General features: G+C 47.6%; 1 protein-coding gene across 5 annotated transcripts in view; it reads left to right on the top strand.

The window, feature by feature from the left end:
- Positions 1-25,761, top strand: part of ARHGEF4 (Rho guanine nucleotide exchange factor 4) — a 203,940-nt gene extending 178,179 nt beyond the window's left edge. For all 5 annotated transcript variants that reach the window (XM_088170536.1, XM_014870310.2, XM_088170538.1 and 2 more), the window contains 9 exons: positions 9,002-9,181; positions 11,643-11,825; positions 12,802-12,981; positions 14,255-14,487; positions 15,773-15,902; positions 16,698-16,829; positions 17,758-18,001; positions 18,626-18,703; positions 19,920-25,761. In XM_088170536.1, coding sequence (XP_088026662.1) covers positions 9,002-9,181; positions 11,643-11,825; positions 12,802-12,981; positions 14,255-14,487; positions 15,773-15,902; positions 16,698-16,829; positions 17,758-18,001; positions 18,626-18,703; positions 19,920-20,077 — 1,518 coding nt within the window. In that variant the 3' untranslated portion in view covers positions 20,078-25,761. The remainder of the gene's footprint in view (positions 1-9,001; positions 9,182-11,642; positions 11,826-12,801; positions 12,982-14,254; positions 14,488-15,772; positions 15,903-16,697; positions 16,830-17,757; positions 18,002-18,625; positions 18,704-19,919) is intronic.

Raw genomic sequence — 25,761 nt, forward strand, 5'->3', positions numbered from 1 at the left:
TGGCACAGTTTAATGCAAGGGAGATGTTTTCACAGGAGATAGGAGCAATAAAAATGATTTCAGCATGTTTTTTTTGCAGTGTGTTCCATTGCAATTAACTCATGCACACACATGAAAAGGAAAGCCATGAACTGTGTTTTGGGCTTGATGCTGACGTTTGGATGATTCAGAAGGGCTTGTTAGCAATGCAATTTGTATCTGCTTTTAAATGCTTTCTTTAACCTTATTTGTAAAAGAAATTTAGATTAATTTGCCTTCAAGCTATAAGTGATTCCATACCTTGCTGTATCTTTTGGAGGAAGAGTAATCAGGAGGCAGAGAGCCTGTGGACCAGCATGGTTCCTTTTCCTTTCCTTCTTCAAGGAGCCAGGATGCAGCTTTTATCCTCAATAATCTGTGGTTCAGAATAGCTACACCCGAACTGGTTTGGATAGATTATCCTGAGGGATCTGTAGAGTATATTCCTCATTTTTGCAAAGAAATAATGATGAAAGAGAAAGCAAAAGAGGAGGTAGATAGGAAAAATTCCAGAATTAAGTCATGAGAGAAGTGGTGGAATCAGGTGCTATCCTGCAGAGAGGGAAAATGAGAGGAAATATCCCAAGGGAATGTGCTGGTGGGAGTGGACAGAGGAAGGGTAGTGCTGCAGCAAGAGGAGAATGGTGAAAACAAAAGTGACACAGAAATGTGTTAATGTAGCATTAAATAAAATTTTCTGATGAAAATAGTTTCTACTTGGGTGTCTGAGAAATGGCAGAGTAAAAAAGATGCAACAACAATCACTCTTATATGTGTGAACAACCAAACAGAACCATCCTGGGCTGTCTCCATTCCCAGGTTGCACAGTTAAAATCAGGGCATCAGAAAAAGCAAAAATTGTGGTAACCAGCTTGGCTTCATCCTCTGCAGTGAGTGTAGACTTCAAAACTCTTGGTGAGGGCAATCAGGCAGTCTGACACAATTTCCATCTACAGCCAAACTGGAACCAGAAACTATAAACTTTGTAGATGTGTGAGCCCTAGGTCATAGTCTTGTTCAAACCTGAGAGTTCAACCCCAGGCCTTGCACCTTTCCAGTCTTTGAAAGCAAAGAAAGTAGGAGAAGGGTGTATGGACAATTTCCAGGTGCTGATCCAGCAGCATCTGGGCTGTTTGGGGTGGCTGGGACTGTGGGGCTTGGGGGAGGAGTGAGGGGTGCCAAGCTGGGAGACAAATGAGGAGTGGCTGAGCCAAAGTTAGAGATTCTTAAACCACTTTTAAGCCTTAGATATTTCAAGCTCCTTAAGCCACTTTAAAGCTTTAGATGGGTTTAAAATGCTTAAAACACTGTAGGGCCTTAGATGAATTTAAGCTGTTTAAGCTGATTTAGAGCTTTGGAATGACTTAAGTTTTCTGTCTTTAAGGAGGTTTTGAGGTCCTTTGAGCTCTTCATTGCAAAGAGCTTTCAGGACATTTTGAGTGAGGATGTGGCACTTACCTGCTCCTGTGACCTGTATTCAGGGACTCTTTCTCCCAGGCAATATCTGGACAGCCAGGTTTCCCTGGCAAAACTTTCACCTCCTTTCTGGAGACAAGAAAAGCACACCAGGAGTTAGACATCCATGTGTAGGGATGAATCTGTGCTCCAGATGTGTGCTCCTGGTGAGGGTTGCTCCTGTAGGATGGGGTGTGTGGGATCTGTTATATTGAATGTGTGGAAGTGCTGGGCAGTCCCAGCCAGGAGAGGAGCAGCTCTGCCCCAGGGGACATCCTAATGTCCCTGTAATTATTGTGCTGGCAACTGCTAATTTTCCACCTGAGTGACAGTGTTGCTGCACCCCAGGGATGGAGCTGTGCCTGCCAGGTTTACATTTTCAGGGCTTGCTGTTTTTAAGAAGTATCAGTGGGTAATACAAACAGCCAGAATTTCTTTCCTTCTGTGCTTTTTACCACCCTAATGCCCAGGTCTGTAGGGCCAGCCAGTGACACTTTTACCTGGGACTTGGGTACCTGCTCAGGAGCAGAGGCAAGTGTGGCCTGGCTCTTCACCTTGTGTGCCTTCCCAGGTGTGTTTAAGGTCCTTGATGGGCTGTATGCAGACAGGATGTGTTTAAATGTACTTGAAGGACAAACATTTGCTTAATCTTTTTTCAAACCACCTCTGTGTTGGGCTGTGGGGCTTCCTGAGGCACAACTTAATGATGTACCACAGGGAAAAGTTCCTGCTTTTGTCCCAAGCTTCTTGCCTGGTGGTTTCACTGGGCACCCAGCAGCCTGGATTAGAAATAACCTTTTTGTCAGCTCATGGCCACCCTCCATCCACCTGTCTCTGTTGCAGCTTCAAGGTCAGTTTAGCTTGTGCTGGCCTAGAAACTCTTCCCACGTTTGATTCATGCTGCTCTTTGTGCCTTGCCTAGCTCTCCTCTCTCTTTCTGAGTCATTCTTGATATTTGGGCTTCTGACCCTGATGGAGAGGGCTGAAGTTTTCTTAAATGGTTCTGTAGAGACCTTTCTGAGGAGCAGCTCGTTTAGTCAGTCACCTGTGTTAGATATTGTGTGTATTTCATTTGTCAGCATAGAATTTCTGCTGCCATTTTGTCACCCTGTCACTCAGCGTTGTATCTACTTGTTTAGAAAGAATGAAAATACATTTCACTTGGACCAGAAAATAAACGTGTTATGTACAGAAGTTTCAACAAATGTCCTCTGGCAAATTGTTTGGCAGGTTAAAATGGGAGCTGCTTTACAGCTTTACTCACTGTACATGTTACCAGCAGCTGCAGTGTGCAGCTATAAAATGTGACACAAAGACAACCTGCTGCAGAGATACTGAGAGGCTTGAGAAGGGCTTTGCTCCTGGTTTTTCCTTATGCCAAAAGTTAGGGATCTTAATTCCCCAAATTAGCAAAGTCCCTTGACAGACAGGCTATGGGAGAGTGCTGGTTGGAGTCCTGAGGGCACTGACAGGGTCGAGGTGATTTGGGTGTCCTCAGCTACAGGCCACTGTCCCCACTCCTTCATGAGAGCTTTCCTGACTTATTTCAGCCAAAAGTAAAATGGTTGAAAGCAATTTTCAAGTTGTTTTCTTTTGCATTGTAATTATCATCTCCCACATTTTGGGTGAGGAACTGGGAGGTTCTTGCATCACTCTGGGGTTTGAAGGATCACATTGAGTGGCACCCAGGGGACATGCACCCCCAGCAGGTTTTCTCACACCAAACCCTTCACACACAGGTTCACTCAGTGTGAAGCCCAGCTCTGCCTCCTCCACTTCCCACCAGGGCTCTTCCCTCCTCCTGCAGCTCTGGATAAAGGGAGATCTCAGAGCCTCTCCTTGCCTGCTTGTAGAGGGACCCTCCTCCTCTTCCCATCTGTTTAAATCACTTCTGAGGGGGAATCAGGACTCAGATGATATAAATAAAAGGGAATAATATAATTAATGCCAGTCAGAATGGTTTTGTGGAAAATAGTTCTTACCAAATAAATGTGATGACAAATTTTGAATGTTTGGTAAATGGAGGCAGCTGTACTAGATGTCACATGAGGAGTTTAACTACAGGCACTGATTAAAAAAGCAGCACTGTGGAATATCAGTGTAGCACACTTAGCTAGATTAAGATCTTTGTTGACTGATATTTTAGATTTGTTAAGGGGAATCACTGTCAAATTAAAATATTTTGAATGGAGATCTGCAGTGTTTGGTAAATGCATGAGAGTCCTCCAGTATCCTTAATCAGTCTCAAAAATAATCTGTGCTGGAAAACATGCAGCTCACAGTGCAGGCAAAAGGGCAACAAACGCCAAGGGCATGGCTCGAGCGGGGGCACAGTGTGTGGGGCAGTGAATGAAGCAGTGACAGAGCACTGCCCACGTGGGGACAGTGTCCCCTGTCACACTGGCAGGGAGGGCTTGTGCTACCCTGCCGTGTGTGGGCAGAGCAGAGAGAAGCACTGAGGGGTTTGCTGTGGCTGCAGAGCTGTGCTGGTGGTTCTGGCACCCTGCAGCCAGGCAGAAGCAAGTCCAGACTAGCAGAGCCAGCCCAAATTCCTGCCTGGCAGTGAGGGGAGGCAGGACCCCCAGGGCAGGGTTCATCTTCAGCATCTCTCTCAGGTGAGCTAACCCAGCCCCAGGGGACATACTCTGGAAAGCCAATCCAGATAACTCATCCAGACTCGGTGCCTGCTGCTCAGGGGGCAGAAGCTCTGAGAGATAAATTTAATCTCTGTTGTCCATCATTAGACAGTGAAGCTAAAAGTTTTGAGAGGAAGCAAGAGCAAGCTGTCAGGACAATTTTGAAACTATCCCATGGGTTCAGTTCAAGGTAGAGGCTGCTTTTGGCCACTTGTGGCTTCTGCCCACGTTCAGAGAAAATAAATATTTGTGTGAATGAAGCATAACTTTGGGGCATGTGTGTAAGTGACCTTCTTCCCCTCCTCTGCTGCACCTTGCATGAGGGAGGCAGAGGAGAAGATCTGGAAGCAAAGTGACTGCTGAAAGAACTGGACCTGTGGGAGGGCTTTGCCTCTGGGGTCAGGACTGCTCAGGGCTTGGATGTTTGGTGTGCTGGACCAGTTCAGCTTCAGTCTGTTACACACAAGTTCACAGGGGTCAGGCAATGAGCACAGGCTTCGTGGCAACCATTTTAGCTCCCCAGGAAGGGCTGGGTTCAGGTGTTCTTTGTGGAACATGTCTATTTTAGGGTCACAGATCTGAAAAATAAAATCCATTCTATTGGCACCTTTTCCCTGATCTTCCCTTTCCCCAGCTCTTTTGATGCTCCTGGGTTTTTTTGGCTCTGCATGATCCAGTGTACTTGGCATTGTCAAGAGAAAGATATTCAAATTTTATTCAAATAGAAATGAGTGGCTCAAAGATAAATATTTCCCAAAGGCATCTTCATCCCTCCTTCTGTAAATTGCTGAGATTTTCTATCTCTGTTAACATTGCCTGCAGGTCCTGTCCAAACAAGACCAGGACATACAAGGTAATTATGTCGAGGTGTCCAGCCTGAGACAGACAGGGACCAAGGAACTGCAAGGCCAACAAGCCATGGAATGGGCCCTGACGTGCCAGATCTGTTTGCCCACACGTAATGCACTTAATTTGGGGAAACAGCCCTGGCTGTGTCTCGCCCTTGGCAGCCTCTGTAGGCACTGCTCAGAGGAGCCATGCATCAATCTTCCCCTCACTCTGTGCCATGGGAGGAGCTGCCCTGATGCCTTAGGATTTTAGCCTTTACGATTTTCCAAATCCTGTACTGCCTTAGTGCATATCTCCAAACTCCATATAAACTGTGAGTTAATTGTCTCCATACTCTGGTCAGACAAAACAATTCCTCTGGTCCTGGAACCCAAGGACACCCTACAGCCTCAGGCCCCAAAAAGCATAAACAAAAGTGAATTGGGGGGAGAAAACTGGGGGTAAATGACTTCATTACCTGAAGCTGTAATTGGAGGATTAACCCCTGATATGTAAATGGACCAAACTTATATCTGTCTGAAAAACTCAGCCCATTGTCCATTTTGGGTGTAGCCTCTGAGGCTTCTGACTGCCCCAGGTGTATCTATTGAAGGCTTTAATAAATACCCACTTTATTCTCTTAACCTTGTCCAGCCTCTGTTCTAGGGAGCCACTCCAAGGCATCAGCCCCAGCACCTTCCCCAGTGCCTTCCCCTCGCAGCAGGGAGGGCTGGGACAGGAGCCTGGGGCTGCTCTGGACACAGAAAGGCCAGGGCAGTAACAGAGCTGCCCTCGATTTTCAGGTTCAAAGCATCTGGGCTAGTGCTGCCTTTGGGTTGCAAATATTGCCTACAAAGTTAAATATTTATGTAAAGAAATAAATGAAGTTGATTTCTGATTGTTTTCCCCACTGCCAGCTGCAGGGGCTAGAGCAGCTGTGAGGTGGCTGGTCTGCATTCTCTGTCTTCTGACTGCTCTCTGCTGTACACTTGTTTGGGGCTCTTCAAGAACATGTACTGAGTTGTCCTTGACATTACAAAAGCAGCACATAAATGTTGTTTCATATGGAAATTAGTAGTTGTTTTTCAAACTTTGCTTTAATTGCCAAGATCAAAGTGTGGTGAGCTGAGCCTTTTGAGCTGAGGTGGTGTTTGGCAGTGGTGAGAATTCCCTTCCATCCATGCTCCTCGGGAAGCCAGGCAGCTTCCTCAGCAGAGCTGGCTGATGGTGCCACCTCCTACACATTTTACCAAAACCCTTTTACCTGCTGGTGTGTTTTATCCTTCCTGGGCTAGGGAGAGTCCTGTCCCTCTTTCCCCAGGGGAGGATGGGGCAGCTCTCCTTGCTGCAGTGACATCTCCTGTGCCATGGAGATGCCAGCCCTGGCTCTGAGCTACCCAACAGTACCTGCTCTGGGAAAGGGGCTGCTTGAATGGGGGTGTTGGGTGGTTTTGTACCAGCTTAGGAGATGGACTGGAAACAGTGGAAAATACCAGGCACAGCCTGAACTGGGGGCAGGGAGAAGCAGAGCCCTGCCCACAGTGATCACTGAGCACTGCTCAGCATCCAGGTCTGCCCCTGCCCAGCCGGGTACCAGCACAGGAGGGAGCAGGGCAGGCAGAGCCTGTCAGCCTGAACACGTGCAGGTGTGCTGAGGGCTGCTGTGTTACATTGATTGACATAACCCCAAAAGCAGATGAAATTTTTTTGCTCTTTATTTCATGATTTATTCCATATATATAATCAAACATGATGTGTGTTGTCAGTTAAATAAATCCTGGCCTGTTGTCCAGGTGTGTTTTATTTATTCCTTTGCATGAGAACTGGTAGTGTCTTGAGGGCCTGGTGGTGATGCCACAGTTGTGACTTTTTTATTTTGTAAATCATATCCACAGTATGGCTGTTGTTGAATAGAGAAAATTTAAGGTATTTTTAATAATGAATGGATTAAAATAGCAGCTGAGGATTGTCTGCTGAGCCCCATGGCTTTCAGTGACTCTGAGTAGAGCCATGTGGCTCTGTGAGCCGAGTGTATCAGCCCTATGTGCTGTTAATGCTGTGTCAGGATTGGTATCCTGTCTTCTCATCATTTTACCAGGATGTGACAGTGTGGTGCTGTGTGGTATTAATGCCTTCACATCATCAGTGCTCTGTTTGTGTGATCAGCTCAGTGCTAGAGAAGTTCACTCAGTGTCTCTGGTAATGCACAGTGTGTGCACCAGCCTGCACATCACACTCGGGGCACTGATCCAGGCTGGCATATTCAAGCACAGAGAGAAAGTATTTTGTCTGAGAAAGAGCCATGTTCTGTATGTGCTGGTCACAGTCTGGATGTTGAAAAGCCTGCTGGATGCCACTTTTCTGAAGGTTTAGCAGGTTCTGCCCATTTCCTGAGCAGCAGCCAGCCCTTCCCACAGGGATGTGTAACTCAGCAGGGTGTGACAGCAGCTGCTGTGATCTGGTGTGGGGCTCACCTGAGTGCAGGTGAGTGCCCAGCACTGAGAATGAGATCAGAGAATTTAATCAGCTCCCCTCCATAGGGCTGGCCACATGAATAGGTGCTGCCACATGAATCCATCCCCTACTTTCACAGAGATACACATCACTGCACTGCATCCCACCGAGCTCTGGCTACACACTGCCTGGGTAGATAAGTGGGAACCTCTCACCCTCTGCTTCCCCATCATCCTGTTATTTTTGTCAGAATGGAAACACTGCATTAAGCTCTTTCTGGTTCAGTGAAGGGGCATTTGCTATCCAAAGGCAGACTGCATTTCAATTTGCTTTCAAATGCCTTGTTAACCCTTTTCTGATTTACTCAGCTCACAATTATCCTGACATTCTTTTCCAATATGCATCTCTCTCCTTTGTGGAGAGGCAGAAGCAGTAACCCAGAGCAGGGGATAACTCTGGGTGACTGAGCAGCCCAAGGGGCGTGGGTGGCCATGCCCTGTGTGCTGTGGTGACACTGCTGCAGTGCTGGGACACCCACCAGAGACAGTGGCTTTCCTACAGCTTTTCTCTTTCTCCTGTGTGCCTCACAGACTGTCTCCCCATTGTTTTCCTTTAATTCATCACTGCACCATTTTCCTGGAGAAAAATAGGCCTTCACTGCCACTCCACAGTAGCCAAGTCCTTTTTAGCAGAACTGCAGTATGCACTCCATCTTCTCAGGAAAATCTCTGGTGTTCAGACAGTCCCAGGCACACTCAGGCCCTGGGAACTCTGTGTGTGTGCTCTGTAGTTGTTGAAATCCAAGGGACACTCTGACCTGATAAGCCAGTGGCATCAGGCACCCCTGCTGTGGTGGCCAGCAGGACCAGCCCACAGGCAACACTGCAACAGCACCCAAGGGGTACCTGGCCACCCCATAGCTCAGGTGTGAATGCAATGGCACCAGGCACAGCATCTCTGTGCTCAGGAGCCCCCTTGCAGCTTCCATTCACATGGGCTTCAGTTTTGGCTTGGGATTTTTTAATTGTTGGGGATCCTGTTTTTCCTAGAGTGTGGCCCCTATGGGGCATGTAGTAAATAACTGTTGTTCCTCAGTATCACTGCTTAAATCTCTCCAGGAGTCTTGTTTTAAGCATCTTAAGTGCTACATTTAACTACCTTAAAGGCTTCAGGCTCTGCCCATTCCAGAGCAGCTCTGAGGCTTGCAAATGCTTTCTGCTCTGAAGTATGTCTCTAAATATTGATGCTCAAGGTTTTATTTCAAGGCTTTCCAAAGCAGAGCTGCACTGGCAGCACCAGAGCATCCTCCATAAACAAGGTACCACTGACCACTGAGTCTTGTTTACTGGCTGAGACATAGCCAGCAATATGAAATATGAAATATTATTTATGTTTTATGGTAGTAAGTGTGGTGTGTGCCAGCGATTCTGGATAAATGCTGTTGAGAGCAGGCTGAGGCAAATCAGCTGCCAGCCTTGCACCGACTGCTCATTGCTCATGGGGGAGCAGAGGTAGCAGCACGTGTGTGGCTCAGCAGTGAGGGCCAGGGCTGCAGCCCCACGGTGCTCTGGCATGCAGGGACTGACTGACCGAGACTGCTCTGCCCACAGCTCATCAGCGATGGCAGCGTGGTGTATGCAGAAGCTCTCTGGGACCACGTCACCATGGATGACCAGGAGCTGGGATTCAAGGCTGGCGATGTCATCGAAGTAATGGATGCCACCAACAAGGAGTGGTGGTGGGGGAGGATCCTGGACAGTGAAGGCTGGTTTCCAGCCAGCTTTGTTCGGGTAAGATCTTGATCTTTCTTTGTGTCCTCTCCATTAGCACCAGGTGTTTGCTCTTTTTCTCCAGGTTTAATGTTGTGTGGTGGCTCCTAAGGACTTGCACTGCTAGAAGTGGTTCAGCATGTTTTGTTAGTATTCCTCTACAAGTGGCTACAGTACAGGGTCCCCTCCTGGCTGAGCAGCCACCGGTGTGGAGAACTCCCTCTACATGAGTAAATCAGGGCAAAGGGTTCAGCTCCAGGCTGGAGCAGAGCTGAGCTGAGCTGTGCCAGCTGCCCTGTTTGCTGGTTTGCAGCCTGGCTCCTGCTTACCCATCTCTACATTGGCCGATTTGTGCCCAAGCACATGGAGCAAGCAACACTCTCCTGGAGGAATCCCTGATGCAGCTGGCAGGGGTCTTCACTGCAGTGTCCCCCTAGGCAGCAGAGATGGGCATGGCACCGAAGGCACCTCTCTCCAGCTGCTGCTGGGGCCCGTGCAATGCCCCAGCCCAAGGATGCACCCACCTGCCTCACACAGGCACCTTCTCAGCCCACCCAACTGCACCACACTGCACCCTATGCCAGGCACTAAAAAATGAGGAGAGGAACACAGGAAATGTCTCAGCGGCCATCTGGGGCAATGTGAGACACTCAGTGCTCGTGGGCCAAGGCTGTCCCCTGGTGCCAGCTGCGAGGAGCTGTGCACAGCAGCCCGGACAGTCCCAGCTGCAGAGGCTTCATTCCCAACAGAGCTTTGTGAGGCACATCTGAACTCCCGGGGAAAGCAGGGGACAGGAGGGTGGTAACTGCTGTGCTGCCTGTCCTGCTGTGAGGAGAAAGGCTTTTGTCCTTTCTCCTGACTGTGACTCTCGGTGTGGGTGTCTGACAGCTTTCACCACCTCGGGGCAGGCTCCTCAGCGCTGCACAGGCAATTTAGGTGCCTAAGGGCAGAGATTCTCAGCCCTTTAGCTCTTTATCCAGGTCACTTCAGATCACAAGTGACCCAAAACCAGGTGAAGCATGAAAGGAGGTGACACGAGGTCATCTGGTGTTTGTAGCAAAAGTTCTTGGAGAAGTGGGGCAGTTTTGAGGTGTTTTGTTATAGGTTGCAGGAGATGATCTCAGCTGGATAATTATTACAAACAGTGGAATGTTTTGCAAGTAAGATTACCAAGACTTCAGCACTGCTTTTTTTTTTTCAGCAATGAAAACACAGAATTTTTTTCTTTCATGTTACTGATAAGCTGAATTGTCCTGGCTGGCAAAAACTTCTCATAATATCTTAGAGTAAAGCAGACTAGTACTAGGCATTAGGGATGCAGAATAAGAAATTCTTTTAACAGAGGAATGACAACACTTATTCAAGCATCCAGGCAAAGATTTCCTGCTAATTACCACTGGCTCTCAAGCTCACTGCAGGGAGGGCTGGTATGTCTGGAGGCTTGGGTCACACTGCAAGACTCTGTCACTCCACATGAGTTTCAGGGTCTGAGTTTAAGACTTGCCGACGCCCTGCTCACAGTGAAGGAGAACCAGGATTGCACATCTTGAGGGCTTCAGCAGTGAGTAAATGTAATTTGTACCTGCCTTGACAAGGGAGGGGTATGCATTGTTTTTTATATGTAGCTGTATTTGTATCAGGTGGTAAGTCACAGAGCCTAGGAGAAACGACATTGAAAGTTTAAAGCAGATCTGTGTCACTGCGCTAAAAATTCGGATAATTATGTGTGTTTTAACTTCCTATCTTTCACTCCTTCTCTGTGCCGGGACGGATCCTTTGAGTCATGTCCAAAGTATTCCCACGGGCACCCCGAGAGCTACAGCAGCACCACAAAAAAAAAGCGAGCTCCGAAGTGAAAAGCCGCGTTCCGTGCCGGCTTTGGCTCGGTGCTGCGCGGCTGTGGCAGAGCAGGGGGAGCAGCCCGGGCTGTGCTGCCATCTGATGGGGGACCGAGAGTGCCACACAGCCCTGCCGGGCACTGCCCTTCTTCCCACCTTAGTGCCCGCAGGCAGCTGCAGCTGCTTTTACTTCGGCAATGAACTCAATGTAAATAATCCTGGGGAAGCAGGATCTGTTACTGACACTATGGGAACAATAAAGTAGATAAAAACCCAACCATTTTCTGGTTTTCCCCTCCCTCCCAAAAAGTTCCTTCAAATATTTAAGAAAGTTTCACTCGATAAACCATTTTTATCCTGATTTGATATGGATTCTTCCTGAAGTGCTCCATATTATTCCTGTGACTTCTGTCCATAAGAAATGCCTGCTTAAAACCGCCCATGTCAGAGTGGGAGCAGCTGCCATGAATGTACCCTCCCCAAAGTGACCGTCTGGCCTCAGCTTCCCCAGGGGAAAATATTTCCAGGCAATACACATACCCTCTTCACACCTTGTCCCAGCTCAGTCTTTGCCTGCCATCCCAAACTTCCTTGCCAGAGCTGTTCAGCAATACAAACAGTGAACATCTTGTGTGCCCGCACAGCTGCGAGTAAACCAGGATGAGCCCATGGAAGATTATCCCCTAAAGGTAGAGGGGGGCAAAGAGGACGATTCCCGACGCTTCGGGATGGGCCAGACCACCAAAGACCAAATGAGGACCAACGTCATCAATGAGATCATAAGCACAGAGAGAGACTACATCAAGCACCTGAAGGACATCTGTGAGGTAAGGAATAAATGGGGAAGGGACTGTAAGAACTAGTCTGAAAGATAATGGACTGTGTCCCATTCTTGCCCAGAAAGGGACCCTAAGCAGGGAACTTTTCTGAAAATGAGATTGTAGTTTCATCAGTTCTGCTGCATGCCATTATATGGTCAGGAAACAGAAGACAGTTCATTACAGCAAAATCCCAAATGCCTCTGCATTTGGAGCACTCACTTGTGCTCTGATTAAATGGAATTAATTGAATTTCCCAAGCCAGAGAAAAGTAAATGTCTAGCACTGCTGTCCTCTCTAATATATGTTCTGGGGTAATATAATCAGCAACTCCAGCCTTCAGGCAAGTCATGCTCAGATCAAAACAACTGCGAGATGCTCAGCCAATTGGGTCCTTTACTGTCAAATATGCTCAACATTGTGACACCTCTTCTAAAAGAGATCCACTGTGTACACTGAGGGACTGAAGGCAGTTGGAATTTTTGCAGGAACAGAAATCCCCTCTGCAATGGTACAGAAGTGCAGTGGCTCCCAGTAGAGGCAGCTGGGGCAAAGAGCACACACAAACAAACAAGGCTCTCCTGCTGCAGTGTCCCCCCACCCCTTGGAGCTCTCCACTGCCTGGAGTCAGGCAGGCACCCAAAGTAGATCCACAACTGGACTTAGCTGGTCTGAATCTCCCAGTGCTGGGCTCAGGGCACCCCATTTCCTGCAGACACATCAAGGCTTTTTCAGCAGGAGAGAAAGCAGCTGTGTGGCTCCTTCAGGTGTGGGCTGCAGCATCACCCAGGGCTGCCCTGAGTCTGGGGCAGCTTCTATTTCTACCGTGTTTAGGGGAAGATTAGAGGAAATAATAGTTAAGGATGGGTACATCTCTGCAGGAAAGGAATCCAGGGACCTGCTGTACACCTGACTGCAGTCCTTGAGGCTTTCTGTTGCCACGGAGCAGGTGCCCAGGAAGTTTTCCAATTCTGTTTTCTCCTAGGGTTACATTAAGCAGTGCCGCAAGAGAGCGGACATGTTTACAGAAGAGCAGCTGAAGATCATCTTCGGGAATATTGAGGACATCTACAGGTGCCAGAAGAAATTTGTTAAAGCACTAGAGAAGAAATTTAACAAAGACCACCCACATTTGAGTGAAGTTGGCTCATGCTTCTTGGAATATGTAAGTAACATAACAATGCACAAACACACATAACTCTGTAGCCACTATAATCCCTCCCAGACCTTGGTACATTGGGGAAAATATAGGAAGTATGGAAGTAAATTTGACTTTATGGGAAAAGGGCAGCTGGGTAGATTCATAAACCTCTGGCATTATGGTGTTCAGAAGATAAGGTTCTTTGAAAATGCTCTTTCTACAGCCACAGGAGCTACAGGACATTTCTTTGAGAAATGGGGAGTGGTTGGGCTTTCCTCAGCTGGTTAATAGGAGCAATATTTGAGTGTTACTGAAAACAATTCCAGCTCTGGGAATAGGTACGAAAAACCTATCTATAGATTTTACATAAAATCAGTAACAAAATACAATGTGCTTCATTGTACTTCATTAACGATAGGAAGATTTTAAAATCTTGAGTAGGACGAGTTTGCAGTGATGATATTTTCAGGTCAGTGCAGGAGCAGCTGTGGCTGGTGTGAGCACTAAAACATTCATCTGAGCCCAGACCAGAATATGTGGGAATGTCTGGGTCTCTCAGATGAGCTGCAGGTGCAGAAGCTGTAAGGCACCCTGCCCCACCTCCAGCTTTGGGTGTCTGGGCTTGAGAGCCTGGGGAGGATAGGAATCACTGAACAGTTCAGTGACAGGATACAAACCACAAACACACAGAGGAGCCTGTGCCAGGGCATGCCTGAGGACCATGGACAGTGAATGCCTCCCTGTCCTGTCACACTCACTTGGCCACTGTGGCCCCATGCCCAGGGGTGGGTCACACCCCAGGAGCAAATAACCTGAAGTGTGGTTAGAGCAATTTCTCTATGGCCTTTTGCTGTCAGTTTGTGTTCTAAGGAGGCAAGGAGGAGAGGGAGGTCTTTTGCATAGGATAAAAGAGGATTTATTACTCTGGGGAATTCGGGGGCAAAAGACAAAAACACAAGGGTGGAACAGTTGAAATATGGGGAGGAGGTTCATGGGGAGGGTACAAATCATCAGCAAATTGGAGAAATTCTGAGGAGGGGTAAAGGGTAGGGTTCACAAAGACATTGTCCAATGAGGGAGGTAGGGGGGTAAATTGGCTACACAAACTATTGAGATGTCCAGTTTTTAGGGGATTTCCAAAGGAGAACTCCAAGCAGGGGTTTGGCACAAGGTAGGATTGACAGGTAATTCAGGATAGATCGACAAGGTGGGTGGGAGGGTATAATTTGGACTAAACCATCAACTGGGGCAGAACATAGCATTAACCAGAAGCACACTGCAACACTGTTCCTTGCAGCAAACAGAGTTTCAGATCTACTCCGAGTACTGCAACAACCACCCCAACGCGTGCATGGAGCTGTCCCGCCTCACCAAGGTCAACAAGTACGTTTACTTCTTCGAGGCCTGCCGGCTGCTGCAGAAGATGATTGACATCTCCCTGGATGGCTTCCTGCTCACCCCCGTGCAGAAAATCTGCAAATACCCCCTGCAGCTGGCCGAGCTGCTCAAGTACACCAACCCCCAGCACAGGTAGGATGCTGAGCAGGGAGGGAAGGAGCCAAGCTGCTCTCATGGAAATGGGTTCATGCAGTGGCTGACTGCAGCCCACACCACAATTCTTACAGGTTACCTCATAGAAATCAGGAAAAGAAAAAAGTATCTTTATGTCAAATACATAATTTTTCACTACAGAAGCACTGAGCTTTCCTGTCACAGATCGAGAGTTACAAGTTCCACTTTATAATGGCCCTTTCCTATTTTATTTGGCTCATGCAGCTGTGATACCAGCACATACACACTTTGGAGCTACATGTTTCTGGTGGTGGTGTTGAGACCTTTGCCTCCAAAAGCATTGGTTGAATATATCCCAAAATGTCCATTCAGCTGCACTTCACCAGTGGGAAGTTGTGTCCTGCAGCAGTCAAGCCATGCACACTTGGTCCCCATCAGTGCCAGCTCCAAAGCCTCCAAATCCCTGGCTCACTTTCAGGGTGAAGGCACTGCCTTTGGCTACTTAATAAGATACTTAATAAGACACTTAATAAGATACTTAATAAGATACTTAATAAGATACTTAATTAAGTATCTGAAAACATGAGAGAATCTGTATGAAAGTGTTGATATCAGTCCATTGTGGTTTGACTTAATTTCACCTTCCTAATTGCAGCCCTGGTATTTCCCGGAATGGTTTTAAGCATGTCTTGTTAAATCTCTAAGCATGTTGTCTGAAGCTGACCTGGGAGCAGAAAGCTCCTTAAGGAAGTGCACAGATGTTGAGAGAGTTGCCTTAGAGCCAAGTTGTGCAGCTCAGCTCCTCCCCAGCTGCTGTGAACTCAGCAGAAGTAGCTGGTGGCCACAGATGGTGCGTGGAGGAGGGAAGATCAGCCTTTGTCCTACCCTGCCAGATAAACCATCAGCTCCTGTTTGAAACAAGTTACTGTCAAACTGCTTCACCTCTGCACCACAGACCAGTCCCTCATGGGAACAGCAGCACTGTGAATATGTTGTATTATGTTGCAGAAAGAAAAATGAGAACCTGGAGGTTCTTTCAGCAATTTGTATTTACAACTCTGTAGCTAAATTTGATTACTGACCCCCTTCCCTTCCCCAGAGGCAGCCTAGATTTGTTACCAGACCATAATTTGTGCCTCAAAACCAGCAAGTGTCTGAGAAGCTGCCACAGGAGCAGGTGTCTGATCCCAGCACAGAAGAGCTGGGACAGGCTGGAACTCCTGGTTCCATCCCCAGCTCTGTGCCAGGCTGCTCTCTGGAGTGTTGGCACAGCACCCACACACCATTGTCTGCCCCTCCCCAGGGATTTCAAGGATGTGGAGGCTGCCTTGAACGCCATGAAGAACGTGGCTCGGCTCATCAACGAGAGGAAGCGGCGCCTGGAGAACATCGACAAGATCGCTCAGTGGCAGAGCTCCATAGAGGACTGGGAGGTGGGAGACGCCCCCCGAGGAATTCCACGCTGTTCTCCTTCTGCTCTGCCAACAGCTTCTCCCTACAGTGACATCCCATTGTCCAGCCCCAACCCAGATCTCTGCCCATCTTTCTGGAGAGTCTTGTTTTTTAAACAGTTATGATCTTTTAGTACAACTGAGCAGGTCTGGCATATAACCTGGTTAGACCAGCTGCCTTTGCATGTTCTTTAGATTTTTGCTTCCTTATTTTTCCTTGCATGTAGATTAGTGAAATTCTATTATTTTTCTCTTGCCCCCCATTTTATCCTGAGTGACTTCAAACTCTTAAGAGGAGCAGAATTGCCCCTTAATTCTTAATAAAACAGATTATTGTTGCAGAAAGGCAAGTTCTGGCATAGTGACAGAGGAAAGCAAGGTTCCCTGTAGACTCATTAAAAAGAATTGCTAAATAAAAGAAACAAAATACTAATTTTCTAAATCCTAGACTCAATAAAGCTATACTGCCTCCCTGCCCAAGGATGTCAGGCTAAATTCTTAGCTCCTTGCTTGTGCCTCTTTTATGTCTGGGATGAAGCAGCTTTCCTGAGTAGACTCCCTGGAAAAGGAGATTTTTAAAAATGTAATCTGCTATTGTTGTAATCAAATTCCTTTCCCATTCCCTGGGTGCCAAGGACACAGTGTCTCCCTGATGTGCCAAGGACTGTCCTCCAGCACAGAGGCTCTCTCTCATTCCCACATGAGTTCTGTCAGCAGGAATTCAGGCTCCTACTTTCAGATGAGGCTGAGACCAACCTGTTCCTTGTGCTGTTCTAGGGAGAAGATGTCCTAGTCAGAAGCTCAGAACTCATCTATTCTGGGGAATTAGCCAAAATCTCCCACCCTCAAGCCAAGAGCCAACAGAGGATGTTCTTCCTCTTCGATCACCAGCTTGTCTGCTGTAAGAAGGTAACCATGAATGCTGGCTACTGCTGTGCTGATGGATTTAAGTGAGCTCCCTCTCCACCCCTTTGTTTCCCTAATTCTTCCTGGCCTCATGTGCTCCTGGACTGAGCCTTCTCTGTGCATTCTTTGCAATCTTTCCTCTGAAGTCCTGGGGTGTTCTGTGCACCTGAGCACAGCAATCAGCTACTGGTCTAATTCTCACAGCAAAACAGGAAAGTACTGCACTGCTTCTGGGGTTAGTGTGGGCTTATTCTGTACAACTCAGTTATGTATGTTGTCACACAAGTTCTTTTAACTACCTTGTTTTTCAACTGAACTTTCACCTTAGTGTTGTATTCAGAAAAAAACTGCAGATTTGCAGTGGGCCTTGGCAGTCAGTAAGGCCACACTAAGAGCACATGTAAGTTTTTAGGTACAGCTCATGCTGTTTTTCATAAGCTGAATAATAAAAGAAATCTTCCCTCTTGGAGCCAGTGAACGGTACCTTCCTCTGAAATTTCAGAACTGAATGTGCTAATCATTTTTTGTATATTCCACGGCAGGCAGGTAGCTCCAGGTAACTTAGGCATGAAAATCACTGTTCTCAAAGTTACTTTTTATTGCCAACAAAAAACCACGAGCTAATTAATACTATTTTTGCTTTTTTAACTGGAACTTAAGGATTCAAACAGAGTTTTCTGTCAAAGGCTTAATGGGGATTTGGGATCAAGCTTCAGGGCAGCGGAAAGGCCCCAACACAGACACCAGCCTGTCCTAACCCCACTGCCAGAACAAACCATAAGGTTCCCAACAGTGCCCACAGCAGCTCAGCACTCTGCAGTTGCACAGACTCAAATCCAGAAGTCATTTGTTTTACTGTGATGACACCAGGAAGGTTGAATACTCCATCATATCCCAGAAACAGCACCATGTGTTGTGATCTCTCTTTCAGGACCTTCTGCGCAGGGACATCTTGTACTACAAGAGTCGGATCAACATGGATGACATGGAAATACTGGATGTAGAAGATGGGAAAGACAAGGACTTCAATATCAGTGTGAAAAATGCATTTAAGCTGCATTGCAGAGACACTGAGGAAGTCCATTTATTCTGTGCAAAAAAGCCTGAGCAGAAACAGCGCTGGCTGAAGGCGTTTGAGAATGAAAGGAGGCAGGTGCAGCTCGACCAGGAGACAGGTATGGAAAGAGAAATGCTGTGAGATTGTTGTTTTTTAATTTTTTTTTAATAAATTCATTTTTTTCTTTTTTTTTTTCATCGTTTTTTACTCATTGGAAATGCCTGAGGAGTGAAAGGGTGGGGAAGCCAGCTGCTCCAGGGCAGCTCTGGGCTGCTGAATTACACATTCTGAATGAAACTGTGAAATTAAAAAGCTGCAAACCACCATAAACCATCACTGCAGTTTGTCCTCAGGGAGGCCGATGTGTCTTAAGGAGTTCAAGCAGGGCTGACAAAACAGTCAATACATTACACACAGGGTCCAGAAGTATAGAACAGGTTCAGTCAAGGGTTCTCACTGTACAAGAGGGTTTGTGTTGTTTTGTCCAAATCCTTCTTAACTCAGCCTAGTGTGTGATCTGAAAGATTTCAGCCACCACTGGCCTGGGCTGGCTTCTCCCCCCAGTGCAGCATGGGTTAAGGGGCAGGCAGCAAACCCTGCGTGGGGGGTTTGTGCAGCACAGAGTAGGCTGTGCCCCCCAGCCTTGCCAGTAACTGTGGCCTCTCACCTCTGGCATTTGCCTGCCCCTGTCTTTTCCCGAGGTACCAAATGACGAACTGCAGAAATCTGCTTTATCTTCCAGGTTTTTCCATCACGGAGGTGCAGAAAAAGCAGGCAATGCTGAATGCCAGCAAGCAGCACCATGCTGGGAAGCCCAAGGGTGAGTCACACCTCAACAGAGGAACAGTTTGAGAATGGGGGGGTGGCTCTGTATTTACTACATGGGAGAGGTTTCAATGAAGTGGCATTAACAAACTCTTGAGAAGGCCAGATGGTGACAATTTGCACTACACTTCCTGGCAGATTCGGATGGCTGGAGTCAGGAGACTATTCCTAACTCCAGGAGAGTCACTTTGCAGATAATCAGCTCTCAGCCAAAACCCAGCAGCTTCTGCTCCAAGGCCAGTGCACAGCCTCTCCCTAGGAGCCAGGCTTTCCCAGCAGTGTGCATTCCCTTTGGCAAAAGGCAAGTTTTGTGGTCATCCCCATGGTGCACAGAGGGCCACAGAGGTCACTGCAGCAGGGACTGTTCCTGCTGAGCAGTTGTGCCTGTGGAAGATGCTCTGAGCCCTGTCCCTTGGGCACAGTGCCAGGGCTAGGTACCATGCTTGAGCAGAGCTCTTCATTCAACCTGTCAGAGACAAGGACAATTAGCAGCAGCCAGGGGAGAGTGAAGTCAAGCAAAATAAAGGCTCCTGTGCCCACAGCACAGTTGGCTGAAAGCCTTGTTGATGCCACCTTCCCCTTCTCTCTGTTCAGAGGAAGAGGTGTTGCTTGGTTTCCTCTGAACCCACAGAAACAACCACTTCCTCTTGGTGGTACCAGCCAGCACTTAAAGCACAGCCACAGCTCCTCAAAGAAAGCTTGGCTAAATGTCAAAAAAGGATCAGAAATAAGATTTGGCTGCAAACAGGGGGAAGTTTGGAAGGAGGCCAGACCACACCAACAGAGGAAAGCCCTTGGGGCACAGCATTAGAGGAGACTGCACAGCACAGACCAGCCTTGACCATTCCTGCTCAGAAATGCAGCCCAGGAGGTTGGAACAGGCTCCAGCAGCACTTGCACAGCAGCTGCTTCTCCCAGCACAGCCAAAAGCACCGGCTAAGTTTGTCACCAGTCATGAGCTGCAGCTCTCTAGCCCTGCTGTCGTGCTGCCAGAACACCTGACAGTTGTGCAGCACATTTCTGGGCCTTCCACATGAGCTCTAATCCTAAAAGGCACTGCTGAAAGTAAGGATAAGTTAAAGGAAGGGTAACACTAAGACAGCCCTGCAGCTGTAATGGGGACTGTGGAAGGCAGCACAGTGGGGGGAAAGGAGCTGTGTCTAACTAACCTGCTTCCCATCTCCTCCTCCTCCTCCTCCTCCTCCTCCCAGCTGTCACCAGGCCCTACTACGACTTCCTGATGCGGCAGAAGCACCCCACCCTGCCCACCACGCTGCCTCAGCAGCAGGTCTTCATGCTGGCAGAGCCCAAGCGCAAGCCCTCGAACTTCTGGCAGAACATCAGCAGGCTGACACCCTTCCGGAAATAGGGGCAGCCGTGTTTGTGCCTGAACCCCTTCTGAGAAAGCACTTTATCCACCAGTCCCGGCAGGTCCATCCAACGCTGTGTTTACAGAGGATGGCACGCGTGCTCCTGCCTTCCCTATTTATTTTGCTGGCTCCGAGGTGAGGCCACGTGGGCGCTCGCACACCCGTGGGCAGCGGTGCCAGAGCCAGCCCCGCACTGGCCGGCAGGCACAGCTCCAGGAGCGCACAGCAGCGAGCTGGACAGGCTGCAGCCCAGGGATTCTGCTTGTCAGCTGTACTTGGACTCACTCTTCCCTGCCGTGCCCACCACTGCTGGCTGGCAGCTGTCACAGGGGATGGCAGCTGATGGACCCCGTGCTCAGAACAACAGTTCAGAGTCCGTGAGGAGGAGGGATGAGCCCTTCTGCTCTGCCCACCCCCGTGCCCTGCATTTCTCAGAGCTATGATCTTCCTCCACGTGTCCAGCTAACTCAGCAGCCTCTGCAGGCACTCAGAGCACAGTGAGCACTGCACTGTGACCTCCTCCCTCCCTCTAGTCCAACAGCACCGCTGAACGGTGTCCTACATTAAACTGTGCCAACCTGCAGCATGAGTCAAGTCGAAGAATCTCTCTAGTGGGTTTGAGTTACATAAGTTAGAGAAAAATGTGCCTAATTAATACCATACTCAATTCTTTAGATTCTTGTCTCTCCATCATTCTGCCATATTTCCTGGCCAATGAAAATGCTCATTGTTTGTAATGTGTTTATTTATGGTAAAAATCAGAACTGTGTATTTTGTAAGTCTGTAATTGTTCTTGTCGGATGTTGTTAACTTGATGCCTGTTTTGTCTGTTTAATTTCTTTTTTTATTTTAAAGAAAGGTCAATATTTGCAAATCTAGCTCCCAGAAGTCAGAGTCTGCTGTTCAACTCTGCAACGTCATTGTTATGCAAACTCCCACAGACCCTCAAATTCAAGGAGTATTACTGACACTTTTAAAAATGGAAAACCACTTTATAAAGGCCTAAACTTAGCATAAAGAACCTCACTTTAAGTACTTAAGTTTCAAATGATGGCCAAAAAGAATGAATTTAAACCTTGGTTAGCAAAAAAGAAAGATTTGCCTTACCATAGTGAGAGTTAGAAGCCATACTGACTGAATTCCCTAGATTAGGAGACATCCTTTGACAGTGGAAGGAAGACACTGGCTCTTTCCAGCTCAAGTGTGAGTGAGCACTGTCTGCAGAGCTCAGAAATCCAGTGTTTGTTGATGATGTAGCTGACCAAAGTCTGGTCATCCAGGGATATCTGAATTCAGTAGCTTGTACAAAGTCCTTCTTGCACTATATCTTCCCCCCAGACCAACCAGGGGCAACATTTAATTTCATAAAGAAACTTGTAAAAGTGACTCTCAGCCTGTGTTTGTCTCGAGCCCGTCTATCTGTGTGAAGCTGTTTCTTTTCAAAGTCGCTGTGGGGATTGTGCTCTTGCAGCTCCAAAAGGGCTGCTCAGCCATAGGGGCCATGCCAGAAGTGACCTCAGAGCAGCCATCCCATGGAGGGACAGCAGGGACACAGGGACCTGACCAGAGGGGTCACTCTCTGCTCTGGGGATGACACTGGGTCAATGCTGGGCAGGTGGAGGGGAGGGGGAGGGAGGAAAAGGGAAAAAAATTAAAAATCACTCTCTAAGAAGCCACGGAGATCAGGCAGCTACAGCAGTATTAGCACAACATACACACACAGACACCAAGAGACACAGACATGGGACACTGAAAGACACCCAGAGACACACGTGGCCCAGCAGACACACTGAGGTACTGCCAGGTGTGTACAGACACCCATGGGGACGGTCACCCACGGGGGGACATGGTGACCAAGAGACCTTGACACACAGACAGACACACAGGTATGTCAGACAGCTGCAGCCAGCACCACTCTAACAGAAGACAATTGTCATTTCTGTGTTTACCTTAAGTGTCTGCACCCTCCTTTCCTTATCCATGGCATGTTTGTTTTGATTGGCCAGGAAGAAAACCTGTTGGCACTAAAATTATCAATTTTCTGAGCTTATCATCAGCTTTGTAGTAAGGGGAGGGGGGTAGAGGGGCAGAGGACAATCCTTTCCCCAAGACACATACAGGATCACCCCCCACACTGAGCATGACCAGCTGTGACAATGCATCAGGCTGTTCATAGCCTTGTCCAGCTGCTACCTGGGTACACTCGAGGATGGAGACTCTCCTAAACCTCTTTATATCCCTTCTCAAAACCACTCTGTCCCTAGTGTGAAGGAAGTGCTGGCACCTGTTCAAAGCTCCTCTTTCTGCAATGGCTGATCTGCTTTTATGCAGAATGTTGCTTAATATACTCAGCTTTACCTCTACAATGAAGCCACTCTGGTAGAAATCCTCACCTCTTCTCCCAAGAGAATGGGGTGACAGTGGCACAGGACCCTGGAGGGCAGCAGCTGTGAAGTGCAACAAGCCTGCCCCTGCCCTTCCTCCCTGCTGAAACACACACAAGAATTGGCTATTATTAATTACCTGTGTAGCAATACTGTGAACAGTAAATATGCATCGAGTGGTTAAAATAATCACATCATTTATCAGCTCTTCCAGAACTGGCTTCATCTCTCACCAGTACGCACAAAGGATTTACAGAGACACTTTTTTTTACAGACATTTCTGAAGTGCTAAAGCAGATTTCTCTGGCCAGACAGCATCCCAGTCAATGGACAGTTAACTACTTCTGGAAGAATTCTAGTCTCCACTTGATTATCAGTACTCTCTAAAGTGTCCTCAGTTGGGATTCTAGTCTTGCATGCCACATTTGGAGCTAGGATCCAATGCCCTATGCAAGACTGAGATCAGGTAAAAAAGCTGATCACACAAAGTGGTGGAGTTACAGCAGCAACACAGAAAACAGGTAAGGCTCAAACCCATAAATCCATTGTGCTCAACACACCCACCCCACAGACTGCTCTGAAGTGGATTTCATCACAAAATACCATCCTTTAATACCCAGCACCACTTCCCAATTCTCACCATAACCTTCAGTGTTTCCTGGACTGTCACAGACCACGTGCAACCTCCTTAGGTTTTAAGTGATTAGACATTTGAAAGGCATCTCATCCCCCAAGTAATTCATTAAATGGCAAAGTGTGCCTGTGTGTGAGATGGTAACAGATTAACTAAGCCCAGATTTCCCTCCTGCTCCCCCTGGATCTGTGACTCCCACTGTTCTGCCAGTGGACAGTACCAGGGTGACCAGGTGTGCAGGCTGGACTGGGGGTGTGCACAGTGAGCAGATCTCAAGGGCATCAGCTAAACTTGTGAGAATGAGGTTTCTGGCCTGTCAAGTGCAGCCTCTGACAAGCTCTGAGCTAAATGGACAAGACCATGCTACCAGTTCCACAAGAAGTGTCCATTTGAAACATGAAGAACCAGAGCTGTGAGACATCAACATCCTTTTCTCTGGAGCTGAACCTTCAACAGAGGCCAGAAACCCAGATTTGTGTACAAAACAAACTGAAGCTCCTGATGTGAGTCTGAACAACACCAAGCCTTCTGGATTTTAGGGTAGAACCAGCTGAACTGCTCAGACAAATAGTTCTGCATTGAGTTACATAAAGAGGACAAAGAGATTGAGTCAGGGATGGTTTGGGGTTTTATTTCTTAGGGGTGTTGGCTCTACCTGTTCCTCTCCTCCTGTAGATATCGATTTAGGAAGCTTCTTGCAAAAACAGCCATGTTTCTTAGTGACCTAAAACTGCACAGATTTCATTTGGTCGAATAAAACACAGAATCATGTAAAGCATGTGAATCAATTGAAAGAATGATTTCTTGAAGCTACCAGTTAAAGTGAAGAGAACCAGTGGCTGCTAGAGTAATGTAGTTTCTGCTCTAACAAAAAAAAAAAAAAAAGGAAAAAACCCTCTAATTTGAACTATTAGTTTAGAGTATCTGATTCAGAGACTGTGGGTGTATACACTGTTCAAGTTCTAATAGCATCAAAACCAGCACAAATTGTCTTTGTGCTAACTTAAAGTAAGAACTAGGTCAGCTCCCATGGAGAGAAAAGTTCCCCTCAGAGCAGCCTGTCTTTCCTGTTTTGTCCATTCCCTGAAGGACAGTGGGGTGTCATCTGTGTCCAGCAGAGTCCTTGGCCTCACCAAGTCCAGTGCAGGAGAGTCCCACTGTGCAGGACACTGCTCTGCAAAGCCAGCACAGCACTCTGTCATCCAGGAGCCACCATGTGCCAGCCATCTGCACCTGGGTGTCCCAAGAGCTTCCCAAAAACACCTGAAAGCCAGGCCTCACTGTCACCAACAGGCATCACTCAGAATCGAGGCACACGCGAGTAACAAAAGAGTCTCAGCTTCAAACTGAGAATGCTTCATTTCTTGGGATGCCAGAATGACAGAAATGAGCTTTTTTTTTAAATAAAAAGGCCTTTCACCTGATGAGTCAAAATATCAGCTGTGCTCCTCCAGATTTACTGTAGTGGAAGCACATCTTCATGTAACAGCATCACTCAAGAAGTCTGTGGCAGGACTGGTATGCAACTATCAGTCTTTTGAACTAGCACTGCACCACCCACCACCCAGACTCTGGAGCTGTGGGACAGCATCCAGCAAGTGCTGATTCCTTCTTAATGATTATTACTTCAATTGTTTTAATTCTCCTGTCAAGTTTCACCACATACCTGCTCTTGAGGGTTATGGGCATTGCAAAGCCCATCTGGACAGTTAATATGGTAGAACAGTAACTCCTAAAGCTTTAAGGAGGGAACTACTCACACCTCATTCAATTTCTGGAGCCTCAGCCTGTGCCTGCTGCTACTCACATTCTCTACCAAAGTGGGCAGGACCACACTGGTACAAGCCAAAGCATCAACCAGAATGTCCTGTACCAGCCTACCAGCAGAAACTCCCTGTCCCAGAGCTCCCAGCCTAAGCAAAGCTGTAGGGTTAGGCCTTCAGGTAAGTAATAGGTTAAAGAATAAGAACTTTGATAGTGGATAAAAATTAACTGAAAGAAATGGAAGCGTTTTCAGCTGGTTTTAACCCCCTGAAGACACACTGGTGCTCTTTCAGTTGGACAGTGTGGGGAGGGAATCAATCTTCCAGGCTGCAGTGACCCATCAGTGTGGAGGCAGTGCGAGGTGCAGCCAGCAGTGTGACCTGGCAGCAGTCAGAAATGCCTCCTGCACACCCTGCCAGTGCCAGGCAGGCAGGTGAACACAGCTGCAGGCAGCAGTGTGGAGTCACCCCCATTCCACTCACAGCACAGAGCTGCAGGCTCTGCACAAGCCAAAGGGTGCTCCTTCCCAGCCACACAGCAATCCCAGCTTGCCCTGCCTGCCATTAACACCTCACACCTTATTTCTCCCGTGTCTCTCACACATTTCCTTAATAAGTTATATGACTAAAAATCCCATGGCTTTGGCAGTGCTGGCACTTCTAGGAAAAATGCAGGCTGTTTGTTCTTTTAGCTTAACACTCCTGTCATCTTTCCCTCTGCAACTACACCCTCCTGCACTCCTGAGCTTCTCTTTTGCACAAGTTTGCTACCAAAGCAGCTCCCTGTTCCACAGCCTGTGCAAATGAAGTACCTGTGGTATTACCCCAGAGCCGTGTACCCTCGTGCGTGACTGCTACATTTACAGTTGTGAGATGGGAAATAAACAAGCTATCAACTTGAA

The sequence above is a fragment of the Sturnus vulgaris genome, chromosome 10 (genome assembly GCF_052056855.1).
Source record: "Sturnus vulgaris isolate bStuVul1 chromosome 10, bStuVul1.hap1, whole genome shotgun sequence".
In the NCBI taxonomy this organism is placed as follows: domain Eukaryota; kingdom Metazoa; phylum Chordata; class Aves; order Passeriformes; family Sturnidae; genus Sturnus; species Sturnus vulgaris.